The sequence below is a fragment of the Diprion similis genome, chromosome 10 (assembly GCF_021155765.1).
Source record: "Diprion similis isolate iyDipSimi1 chromosome 10, iyDipSimi1.1, whole genome shotgun sequence".
NCBI classification, from domain to species: domain Eukaryota; kingdom Metazoa; phylum Arthropoda; class Insecta; order Hymenoptera; family Diprionidae; genus Diprion; species Diprion similis.
The window spans coordinates 14,038,237-14,051,513 of record NC_060114.1 but is presented as its reverse complement, the minus strand read 5'-3'; the positions used below and the strand labels follow the sequence as shown (position 1 = coordinate 14,051,513).

General features: G+C 36.6%; 1 protein-coding gene across 1 annotated transcript; it reads left to right on the top strand.

Annotated features, from left to right (window-relative positions):
- Nucleotides 1–4,420: 4,420 nt before the first annotated feature.
- On the top strand, nucleotides 4,421–10,862 carry LOC124411170 (kynurenine/alpha-aminoadipate aminotransferase, mitochondrial-like). The gene is made up of 8 exons (XM_046890116.1): nucleotides 4,421–4,741; nucleotides 5,433–5,620; nucleotides 6,454–6,624; nucleotides 7,567–7,827; nucleotides 8,544–8,723; nucleotides 9,306–9,432; nucleotides 9,579–9,787; nucleotides 9,881–10,862. The coding sequence occupies exons 1-8, from the start codon at nucleotides 4,675–4,677 to the stop codon at nucleotides 9,959–9,961; spliced, it is 1,284 nt and encodes a 427-aa protein (XP_046746072.1). The 5' UTR covers nucleotides 4,421–4,674; the 3' UTR covers nucleotides 9,962–10,862.
- The last annotated feature ends 2,415 nt before the right edge of the window (nucleotides 10,863–13,277 follow it).

The following is a 13,277-nucleotide window of genomic DNA, read 5'->3' as shown; positions in this document are numbered from 1 at the left end:
GATGTTCGTTTCCCATTTCTCCGCGTGCAGTGAGATGGAACAGGACATGATAGGATAGGATAGGATAGGATATGGCGGCTATTTCTGCACCTCGGGGAGATACATGTATACAGGGTGTCCAAGAACTAAGTGACCAAACAGATAAGAATAATGGAGACGGTCGAGCTGAGGAGTAAAAGTTAACCTAAAAAACACGTGATCTCCGAAATCGCGTTTGCTCAGCGAAGCTCAACGTCACACCTCAAAAATTTTCATTTCCTAGCCTTATCAAAGTTTATTTATATCTCCAACTCATCATTCTAATTTCGTAATTGTCAGTTTGCAACGCGACATCTGGTGGTCAAAAATATTCAAACTAATTTAATCAGACTGACAGCTGACCGTTGATCGTGTTTTTTCGCATGTGGATGGTAGAACTGGTATATTATTGATTATGTTTTACTAATTTGTATTAAGCGAGTAAATTATAACACAAAAAGAATAACGATTTGCCTCAATTAAAATTAAAAACTTAGGTTATGTGGTGATAAAATGTCACCGACAATCAGGTTCTGATGTCACGAGGACAGTTTTCAATAATCTCAAAAACCTCCGAGTAACCAGAATTTCGGCCAGAATCGTTGGATTTTCAACAACTTCGAAAAACCAGATGTCTTTTAGGTTAATTTACTCAGCTTGGCCGCCTCCATTACTCCTATTAATTTGGTCACTTATTTCTAGGACACCCTGTATAGTCATGCATATGCACACCTGTCCTACACGAGCGAAAAACGAGGAAGCGAAGGTGGTGCTTCTTTTTTACCTCTCAAGCCAGATAGATCATGAAGGGGTGGGGGGTGAAAAACCCCTGCAGGGGGGGGGGGGGGGGGGGAGGGGGTACGGATCTCGCAAACTGCACCAGATTATACCTACTGCTAAGCTGGAAGCTAGTCTAGACGGGTAATCTGGTTAAAGAATTGATGCGAAGCAATTTTAAGGTAATTAAGGGCCAAGCTCAGATTTCCCGCGTGAATATATTTCATCCTCTTCATTTTCCTCGTTTTCTTTGCGTCGTCTTTCTTTTATATCGACTCATTTTTTATTCACTCTTTATTGTGCATTTTTATATTGTCCATGTGAAGAGTAGATTTTTATTATACGTATCGGTTTTAGTGATTTTATACATGTATATAAAATAGTTCTGTTGGAACTGATTTGAAAGTTTCTTGATCGTTGGAATTTATTGATGAGAATCTTTATGTTGAAACAATAAGGTATATAGAAAACTATTTCGCAAAATTAACTATCGACATTTTCTTTTTCTTTTTTTTTTTTATCGACACAATAGACTTCGTTGGATTTTAATTCTTGATAGAATTTTCTAGACTTGTTTCAGAATTTCTTTTCATGAGAACCAAAAATATCGAATTCGAACTATCTTTCAAAATTGTTTTAATGCAGAATATTATAAAATGGCGGTTGTCGGCGTAACAGCGTAAAAGTGTGTGTGTTTCATATTCGATATTGCAAAAATTTGTAATTTCGCACAACCTTAAGGTGAAAGTATAATTTTTTTTCAACTTATTCTGACAACATTATCATCCCTTAAATAATTTCCATCCGACAAGATGAAATGATTGTAGTTCAGACACTCGTGTATTTTGATGATTTTTTTTAATTTCCTCTTTGGACAACTCGAACTCCAAAAATCACGTCAAACAGCAAAAAAAAAAAAAAAAAACACACACACACACACACGTTGCACGCTATTATACCTACAGCAGCAATCAATTTGTGTGTATTTCGCAATAAGCACAATTTCGAAAAATAGTTTAAATTCCATTTTTCTCGACGACGAAAACCCGAATCCAAAAATTCCCCATATATTGTTAGAAAAAAAAAAAAAAAAAAAAAAAACACTCTAAAAGGAGGTGAAAAAAAAACCAGCATAAAAACCGAGCTAAAAAATTAAAAAAAAAAAAAAACAACAAAAACAACGAGATTTCCGTTTGGAGAAATAATTATCTTGACCTGTCCGTCGAATCAATGTTTTTCAATTAATTCTCCTATAACTGCAACAACAAGGTCAGGTTATAAAAACTGCGCAAACACGCGCTAAGCGCACAGGTCATAAATTAGACGTCCCGATATGTCGACATCTCAGTTGCCATCAGCTTAGAATTTCGTTTCACCATTTAACAATATCGTTATGATGCTCACCTGACGAATATTTCATCTCTAATATACATATATATATATTACACATTCGCGATAACATCGATCACCGTTTAATTCTTGCAAATTTGTGCTGTAGAAAAAAAAAAAAATGAAAAAAAAAAAAACATACTCAAAATTACGAGTCAAAGCACCAAAACCGGTGGATCAATTCATCCTAGGCAATAAAGCAGCAATAATTACAACGCTGTGAACGACGACGACGACGATGACGATGATGATGATGATGATGATGATGATGATGATGATAACTTTAACCTCATTACAGATATTTTCTCAATCAAAATTTCAACTGCCTCGACGTTTGTACAGCGTGCAATTAATTTTCATTTAAATTTCAAATCTATTTCCTATAAACTCTCCCATCCCACTGTATAGATACTACAACTATGATAATTTATATTGCATCCCGATCAATGCTCAATAAACACCCTCTCATTTCTACACGTAGGTATTGCTTTATGCATGAAAGAGGCAATTTATACAGGATTATCAATTGTTTCCATCTAAAAAAAAAAAAAAAAAAAATAAAAAGAAAAAGAAACAAGAAGAGAAAAGCAAAAAAAAAAAATTTACTTTCGAAAATAAAAATGAGAAAAAAAAAAGGAAACGAAAAATTTAGTTTAAACAAAACGTTTTCTATTAAACCGCTAGTTTTGTACTCGTTACCCGTTTATAACATCGTCTTCATCATCCCTGTGGGATGAGAACTTCTTTGAACAGTTCTGGCTTGAATCTAATTCCATTCAATTCTTGCGCGTAGTAATAATGTTTTGTTTAGTGAAATATTTTTATTATTCTTCAACGTTATCTTTACCGTTATTGTTGAATGATTGTCACGAAATAATCAGAATGACGCGCATTTATGTCTGTTAACTTATAAAATAACTCGACGTATACAGTCATACGTTGTACGTATAATAAACGCTTGCGTTGTATGCGCATAACGAACGATAACGATATTAATATCAATATTTACTGATGACGTTTTTGTTGTAGTATTAAGCAAAGTGTAATATTTATGTTTTCTCAAGTATAGGATACGTTAGTGCGCTGCTAAAATTTGTTTCAACTCTTGCATCAGTTCAGTGAACGGAGATACGATTAATATTAAAGAGAAATGAAAATAGAAGCATACCCATTACGTCAAAAGTCTGCCAATGGCGAAATTATGCGCAATTCAAAGTAGATCAATTTACACTTCGTCTATCAATTATTATTATTTTTCTTTTTAAAGAAAGAGGGAAATATTTATAGAAATAAATCGTCACACTTTGCACGCACGGGATACGAAAATCAAAGAACCACAGAACATTTTTCTTTGAATAATAATATTGACTTGGTAGTATGTATGTGTATATATATATATAGATATATTATTATCAGCAGATAATTTTATAAACTTAATCATCGTGTGCACGTACGAAGAGGGGAGAAATGTAAGAAATAAGAACAAAAATTTAAGGATAAGATATGAAAATGAAAAACTTCGATGATAATGTTTAATATATACATGATATCATCGAAAAAAATTATGCAAGGTTGTGATATGTGAAAGAAAGATGGTTTAAAAATCATTAAATTTCAACATTACAAATGTTTTGTTCGTGTTTTTTTGAGTCACGAGACATACAAATTCCTATCAAATATTTAAACAAATTAAACTAGTTGAAAAAATGAAGTGACAAAGTCCAATTTAAAACTCAAAACCAAAACAATTGTTTGCAGGATATTTTGGGATGTGAAAAAAATTCTTTTCCTGTGAAATAAACATGTGAAAAACACACAAAAACGAATATGGTGGAAAAATAGGCTTGACGAAAGAAAAAAGTAGGAAGAAATCAGAAATCGACTATCTCAACAACAAGAGACAAGAAAGTGAAAAAACTGAGAGACGTTGGGAGGAAAAAGTTGGGTGAAAAAAAAGGAGGGGGGAGGGGGGGGGGAGAGAAAAGTTGAGAGAAGAAGAAGAAGGAAAAAAAGGAAATAAAAAAACGCCGCGGTTACCGTAGGAAGATAAAATTGTGTAAAGCGTGAACGCAGTCGTGTGGAATTTTGATAAAATCAAATGAATTCCGTATTTATTTTTTGCACAGTATAAACGCGAGATTATCTGACGCAATATTACTGCTATCGCGAAATATAAAAGCGCTCGTCAATTCTTGACCGGCAGTCACTCGATATATAAAGTGTAAAGCAGAGCTGAGAAAATAGCGAAAGCAGCAGTTCTTAGACTAGCGTAAAATTTACAAGCATTAACAACAATAAGCATCGAGTTAAACAACTTTAAAGACTGTAAAATTAAAAACAATTTTTCGGCGTATAATCGTAATAAATAATAATAATTTAATTTAGAGCAATATCAACGGGTAGAAAACTCAGGGAAAGAATAAGAAGAGGGGAAATGAGATAAGATAGAGTGATCGAAGAGGGCGGAAGAATAACAATCATCAACCAACAATGGACTACTCTCACTTCAAAACTGAGGTTTCAAAGCGGAGGCGATCGGCACCGACCCGAGAATTGAGTGAGTCTTTATTTTTTTTTTTCTTCACACCTTTATCAATCAAACTTGCTAATTTTTTAATCGAACAAATTTTCTTCATTCACTCGTTTAGTTCACTTTCTCTCTCGATTATCACCGAGATTCATTCCAGAGTTTCGATACGCATCGATCTTCTTGCGATACTTTGTAAGCTTGATAAAAGAAAAATAAAAACAAATCATTTCAATACATTTTTCAACAGACGCTGTTGAAAATAAAAAAAAAATGAACTTACTGTGCAAAATGAATTGTCGATTTACAAAACCGGATTGCAAATTTATAAATTCTCTACAGCGAAGTAAAAATTACTATAAATTAGTCTTCAATTTTGTAAGAGAAAATTTTTTCACTTTACTAAAACTTGTAGGAAAATGGACAAGAAAGTGATTTGAATTGTATTTGTAAATTCACAATTGAACATTTATAAATTCACTTTGAACAGTGAATATTGTGAAATTTGGAATACCAAAAAAAAAACCAAAACACAAAAACTGATTCGAAATATGATTAATTTTAGACGAAAAAACATTTGTCGTTCGAGTGAAAAAATTATTGTTTTCTTTTATTTAAGCTATGACTTTTCATCCGGACGATTTTGTTGAGAAAATTTTCGTGTTTCATCGTTAGTTTGCAAAGTTCGGTTCGTTACAATTCTCGTCTCGACACTTTTCAGCCAAAATCGCTTACTCGGCTCCGATGGAGCTGATTTCATTGGCGGAGGGCATGCCGAACGAAGAGACCTTCCCCTTCACCGAAATAAGCCTAAAACTGATAGACGGTTCAAGTTTTACCCTCGAAGGACAGGAACTCGGTGCAGCGTTGCAGTACATTCCGAGTCAAGGATATCCCCCGCTGCTTCAGGTGAGGGGAAAATCATTTGAGAGTTAAAAAAGCGACGAATTTCGACACCGAAATCGTAAACCCAGATTAATAAATAAACAAATGAATAAAATGAATTTCTTCGAATTTGTCTGGAGGAACGGAATTTTTAATTTACTTACTAAAATCGTGATCAGATCGAATTTCATTTATATTTTTGTCTTTTTTTTTTTTTTCTTTTTTTCTTCCGCGAATACGTCATCCAAGACAGACTGCCGGTCGTCTTTATTCGCGGTTGCAGATGTATTGGGAATGGTCTTATCTTCATCTTCTCGAAGTCAACCGTATCGCGTGTATTAAATGTGTTGCTTATATATTACGAAATCCATCTGCGTGTTAAGCGATTATAACGATTTCGTTACGTTCGCAATAATATCAAGAGAATGATTTTTTGATTTATATATATATATATTCTGATTTGCTTGATTATCTTTTGCCTGTACTTTTTTGCTAGGGAATTTTTTTTTCTTGTCATCGGTTTGCCTCGATTTCGAAAATCAAATTTGAACAATCTTCGTCAGCGATTAATCGTTAGAGGATATATATCGTAATCGAAAAACGTCGATTCGTCGGACAGACGATAAGAGTGAAAATGATAATTTTCTATCAACGATGAAATCGAAGGATTCCTTTCCGATGTTTCCAGAATTTTTCTTTCACAGTGAGAAATCAAGTGCCGTAAAAAGGAAAGAAATCTTACAAAGTTCGGTGATGCGGAAAGTAATTCATTCCGTGAATTTGCACGTCAAAAATAAAATCGACGATTCAATGTTACAACACATTTTAAAAGAAATCTTAACATTGCAAAATTTCAGGCGCTCAGGGAACTGCAAAGAAAAACTCACGCACCTCCTTTGTGGGAAAGCCGGGATATCGTCGTGGTTTCCGGTGGCCAAGACGGACTCAGCAAAGCTCTCGAAGCGATCGTCGGACCCGGAGATCCCGTCCTGGTCCAGGACCCCTTTTACACCGGTGCAGAAGTCGTGGTGAGTGATCCTGAAAAAGAAACGAAAGATAAAATGAAAACGTGAGTTTGTGCGGAATTCGATATCTGCATTGAGTTATCGTATAAAAATCGGGGTGGGTTTGTAAAGTTTCCAAATTTTAAAACTTCCGAAAGTGCTTAATTCGGAATTGTTTGGTGACGAAACTTGAAGTGAAGAAGTCGAACTTGTGCGAATCAAGAAAGTTGCAAATGGTCGGAAGCCCGACCGATTCAAAGTTCCGAAATGCAAGATTCAAAAAATTCAAGACACGTTGGAGGAAAGTTTCAAAAAATAAAATTTCGATAAAGTAAAATTGCGGAAATTAAATATATATAAATCAGAAAAACCAAAAATCAGGATGACCAGAATTCCGAGCGTAAAAATACGGAAAATCCAAAACGAAGAATAATCAAAGTGGCGAAATTTCACCGAGTCAGAAATTCACACAACTGAAAATCTTGGATCGTTAAAAATTCCGACGTTCCAGATTTTTCAATTTTCTCAATTTCACACTTTCGGAATTCTGACTAGCCGGAGTTCGGACCACTGGAAACTTGGATGTTTCTCCAGAGTTTGAAAGTTTCTTTACTTCAAGTTTCGCCACCCGAAAATCCAGAATTTGCCACTTTCAGAACATTTCAAATTCGAAATTTCCATCCCGCCCCAAAAAATCCCAATAAATCGTTATATCGGATCGGATATCCCTGAAATCAGATATACAAGAAAAAAAAAAAAAAACTGACAGCAAAACAAAATTGTCACCTTATATCTTTATTACTTTCTTGACTAAACGCAAACTGCAGTATAAGCCAAAAAAAAAAAAAAATTGTCGGTTCGTCGAAACAAAACCTATCAAATTACCTTTCACTTCAATAATCATTCTTTCTTTATTTCAATTTTCATTTATTTATTTATCCATTTTCTTTGTTTCTTTTTCAACAGCTAGCGCCACACAAGGCCGAGCTGATACCCGTCGCCCAGGACGCGTTTGGCGTCGACACCGCGCTTCTGAGGGAAATCCTGAAGGGCCGTAGAGCCGCGGGAAAAAAGATGCCAAAGATAATGTACATCAACCCGACCGGAGCAAACCCCACAGGATCGGTCCTGCCCCTCGAGAGACGCAAGGATATCTACAGACTCGCTTGCGAATACAATTTCCTCATCCTCGACGACGATCCCTACCATTACATGTACTTCACAGATGTAAGTTAACGTCGTGAAGACTCGAATTATCGGTGCGAATCACGAGGGAATTTTTGAAAATTTTTCAAAATTTTTTATACTCTTCTATTATTCTTCGCGCAAAGTTTCAAACTTTTGGATTTGACTATAGAAAGCCGTAAAAACGAATTTATCTCGGCAGCTAAAATTGTTTTGAAAAAACTCTGAAGTGTTACGACGTACGTTTTTTCATGTGTTAAAAGATTTTGTGTAAAAAAAAATCAAGCCTGTTTTTATAATTAAACATTTCGAAAATCGGACGATCGATTTGATTAAATTCACGTATCACGAATGGCTACGAAAGAGAACGATGATTTGAGAGACTGGAAACGTTAAAAAAGTGACGAAATTTTTGTATACCTATCACGGCGAGGTTGGAGTTGAGAGTTGATAAGCCGAGGCGATGAAATTATTAGGGTGAATATCTTATCGCGCGTTCAACGAAAATCTTGCAAAATTTAAACACGTGTGTAAGTGAGAATAATTTCAGAGATGATATTATTTATCGTTATTATACCGTGGCGCAATGCGTTGAGAATTAAGATTAGGGGGAATATCGATTAAGAAATAATTTCAACATACATGATAAATCCGCAATAATAGCTGTAACATGATTTCGAGAAATTTGATTCACAAATTTCATCCGTTAATCGTATATCGAATGAATTTTCACATTGTTCTTTCAAATGTAATTTCAGGAAGCTCCAAAATCCTTTTTGTCCCTGGATACGGAGGGACGAGTCATACGGTTGGATTCATTTTCCAAAATTTTGAGCAGCGGACTTAGACTCGGCTTCATCACTGCGGCAGCACCTCTCGTCGCCAGTATAGAAGTTCACATGCAAAGCAGCCACCTTCACGCCCCTACAATATCGCAGGTTCGTCGAGATGCTCGAATCGATCGCATTCATTGGCTCTTTTCGTGATTTTTTTTAATCTACTCGTAGTCACGAATTCTGCTGGAATGTACTTCACTTTCTCTCGTTAGAAATTTTCACATTAGATGTCGAGCCTTTTCGTATCGCAAATCCTAAGGTTAAATGAATAATTGAAACTCCAATTTATTTATACGTCATGAAAAGAGGCTGATTATAGTAATCATACGGCTATAAGAGATAAAGAAGAAATGATAATTTGTAAGACAAATATGAAAAATAATGAGGAGCGAAAAAGGAGAAAAAGAAACGTCAAAGAAAGACCAAACAAGTTGATTAAAGTTCGAATCACGGGTTATTTTACGAACTCTGCGACCTCAGGCGCGTGTCTAATGCTCTATCATGTTACGCGTTGAATCAGTTAAATCTCTTATCGCTCTTGGTGAAATAAAGATGAGGTCAAGAATATAAAAGAAAAAGAGCAACAACGTGACGTTCTCGCATCGATGTCGCGCAGAGTTCATAACGAAATATCTGCACGTATGCGATACAACAACTCTTAAAAATCTCTTACGTCATACGCAGGTCATAGTTTACAACCTGTTAAAAATCTGGGGACACGACAGGCTTATGGAACACTTTCGCAGGATTAGAGTGTTCTACAAAAAACGGCGAGACGTTATTTCAGCTTTGGCAAAAAAACATCTCCACGGTAAGATTATGTAGATTGTTTTGGAATAAAATTTGAAAATATTTAACAGGCGTTCGGAATCGTCATTCAAAATGTGTTCTGAAAACATTTGAGAAGAGCGTTTCATGAGAGTGTTTTTTTTTTTTTTTTTTTGATCGACCAAACAGGTTTGGCAGACTTCACGGTACCGAGCGCGGGTTTTTTCCTCTGGATAAAAGTCCGAGGGGTAAAAGACACCTGGAGGATGGTAATGCAGCGCGGGGTTACCCACGGAGTATTACTGGTGCCAGGTGCAGCGTTTATGGCGGACCCAAGTCAGCCCTGCAACGCGATAAGAGCTAGCTTCGCAAAAGCGTCATACGAGGATATGAATTTGGTGCGTATTACCGACCGGAGTTTACAAGATATCGCGAAAAGTTTGCAAATTTTACCCAAGATACCCCAGCAACTTATCTTTCCATTATTTCAGGCACTGGAAAGATTCGCCAAGATGATAAGAGCGGAATTATCAACGATCAATAACAACAACATCGAGAATGGCAAAGTGTAGACGATCACTTCTACGCCTGAAAATGTGAATGTCAGCAATTGATATTAAAAAGATTGGTTCTCGCGTCGGTACAGTACCAATATACCAACCTTTGCAACCGTGGGTACGATATCCATAAACGGTAATTAAAATGCGCGGTTGGAAAAAAAAACGGTTATCATCAAGTTATGCCATAAGGTTCATATTTATCACCACCATGAGCAATCGTTTCGAGGATTAAACAATATTTGAGTATACTTTGTAGTACTTAAACAAGTTTTTGACAAAAAAAAAAAAAAAGAAAAGAAAATGCTCAACCTAGATTTGACACGTAATAGAATAGGTTGAAGGTTGCTGCTTTACCGACAGAAACAGAGCCAACTAACGTCGTTCCGCATCGAGAGTCTCGGTGGAGTTTCGAGTTCTCGAATGGTACCGACAATCGAAATTGTTGCGAGGGATGGCAAAAGATCACTTACCCTGTTCCATATAATCTTAGTTCGAAACGGAAGAGAACTACTACATCTACAATTCGAGGGTGAATACGACAGATGGCAGCAATCAGTATGAACTATACGTTCGGGGTGGCTTTGTACTTTGTGACAAGAACGCTAATGGAAAGTACGAAAAGCTACCATCAATGAAAATAAAAAAAAAAAATAAATAAAAAACCGATGCCTGTGACACGCGTTACGGTCGACACGTAAGATAAAATAAAATAAAAAAATGAATAAACATAGACTTACGATATCGCAATATTGTAATATTGAACCCCGTAGATTAGTTTTCCCCAAGATGTTTTTTTACCCGTTTAGCTATTACTTAATTTATTGTATTATATTGTTACATGATCGATGTTTCATATGTCGCTGTGTACATACACACGGGCATGTAATGAAAATAAATTGACTACACATCCTGACGTAGAGTGAAATTCATATTAAGTTTATATCTCGTGACGCAATCATTTATGGATTGTGGTCCTGAACCGGTAGCTCGGCTGGCGCGTCTCCTGCAACAAACCTCGCGGGGAAAATAGTTCGGATATTCATGAATAATCGATGAAAACCATTTACAATGCAGTATGTACCGTCACTGTACACGAATGCTAGATGTGACTACCAGATGGTTTCAGCTTTTATTTCTGAATGCCATTGCAGCAGCGACAGCAAAGCACATCAATTAACAATGTTTTAAAAATCCATGTTTAGGTGTAGTGCACGAATTTTGATCGATGACCCACCAATCAAATTTTCCAATCATGGTTCGTGTGTCATGTATATCGGACAAAGCGAATAAAAATAGAGATAGATAAAAAAAGGTGAATTCAACCTTCGAATAGCTCAACACTGGGATCCATGGTGATCGAAGAGACGGGAATTGTAATCCTGATCTGTGCTTCGTGAGCTTGAAAGGTGGCGGGCGGAAGTCCTTCTCTGTCGCTTTCTCTCTCTTACACTTTGAGACGCATACCGCTAAATAACCTAACAGCCAGATAATTTACCGGGGGATTAATTTAATCTGTACCAATATAAACAGCTGCTGACAATGCGACTGGGATTCGGTTCACTGGTCAGTTGCAAATTGACCTTAAATACGACTATTCCATGTCAGTGGCTACCATATTACTTGATGGTGCAATCACCAACAACAGTACATGCAGATTCGAACGATGCTGAGGTTGGTAACGTTATTTTAACGATTCACGTTTCGGATAAAATCGTTATTCAGCAGTTTCAGGAATGTCGGAGAGGCAGTTAATTAAAGTAAAGAAAAAGATATACGTATTTGGAAAACTTGATTACTTTAAAGTGACTGTAAAAATGCAAAATAGTAATTTTTGCCTCTAGTTTCGTTACGTTAACGTTACTAACTTCAGTCTCTGGATTCAAAGCTCTAAGGATTCCGAGGCAAGCTGAATATGGTTCGAACCATCTTTTCAAATTCCTCATCGAACAATATCAAGACACCTATCAACATTGATTGAAAGAGTCAATATGAGTTGAAGTTGATAGCTAATTAAGCTGAACTTATCGTGAGTAACGTTATTGTGATGATATATATTCAAGAAACATCCTTATTTCCGAAAGTTTAATTGAACATCGCAGTTTCCACTACAATTCAATAACCAATCAAAGTACGGTCCACTACTATATGTATATAGATAGTTGCACTATTCTCGGATACTACAACGGAATGTCGAAGGTTGCTAATGAACGAGACAGTCCGTTGTTCAGTTGCACCATACAACAACAAGATCCGTTCAAACTTGAACGGATTAAATCCAGTTTAACTTCAGTTCAAAAGCCGTATCTAGATGAATAATTGAAAAATTGATCCGCAACATACAAGGAGTATGCAGACCGCATTGCCTGTTTTGAAAATCGACAATCCGTTATCGGAACAATTTGCCGCTGTCCTTTCCCAAGATCCGGCAGCGATAGATTTCCAGCTTTGGTTCATAGGTCCTCCTTCCACCACGGCATGTGTATGTATATACATGTATATAGGTGCGAAGACTGTTGTTTTATACATAATATTTCCCCGGTATACGTACCGACGTATCTCTTTATCCCGGCAACATCCCGGCCTCGGTCTTGAGACCTGCAGCATCACCCCGAGAGATATAGTGTATATTAAAAGACGTTCCACTGTAGTGCTGGTATCACCCGCAGGGGATCACAGCCGATCATACAAATGGCGTGATTTCCGAGTCCGTTGGGGGCAGGGCGGTGGATCTGATCCGTGCAATTCGTCGACCACAACGCGCCCCGAGTGCTGCTGAACTTTGTATCATCACCAGATTCTTTCCGCTGCTCCGTTCAGATACGTCCGGCGATAGAATTCTTCCATCACTTCAATTCATTCATGTTACACTGTCAGGATGGTTTTTGATTATAAACTCGGGCTTGAGAAGTGTTGAAAACCAAAGCGGGTTGGCACTTTGTCGTGACGTCTTCATGAGTTCATGTTTCGGTGAAGTCGAGTCAACATCTCAATGCAGAATAATCATCTTATATCAACAGCAATTGTTCATTCTTGACATCGTGGTCCTGATCGTCACATTCCTTGAGCACGATCATAAACTTGATAACAGAACTTCTTCAATGATACGATAACCTTTGCATAGACTATCACAATACCTCAGCTCTATAGTTGATGCCAACTCTCATACAGTAGCAGTTATCCTTAGAAGGTATCATTAGAACCTTGATGATCCTTGATAACCGCGGTCGAAGATCAGTCAACAAAGAGGCCCACAGAGTGATTCTCGAATGGCTCGAATAGTAATGTATGTATATCCGAGAAGAACATCACCAGAATCGTAACGACTCCG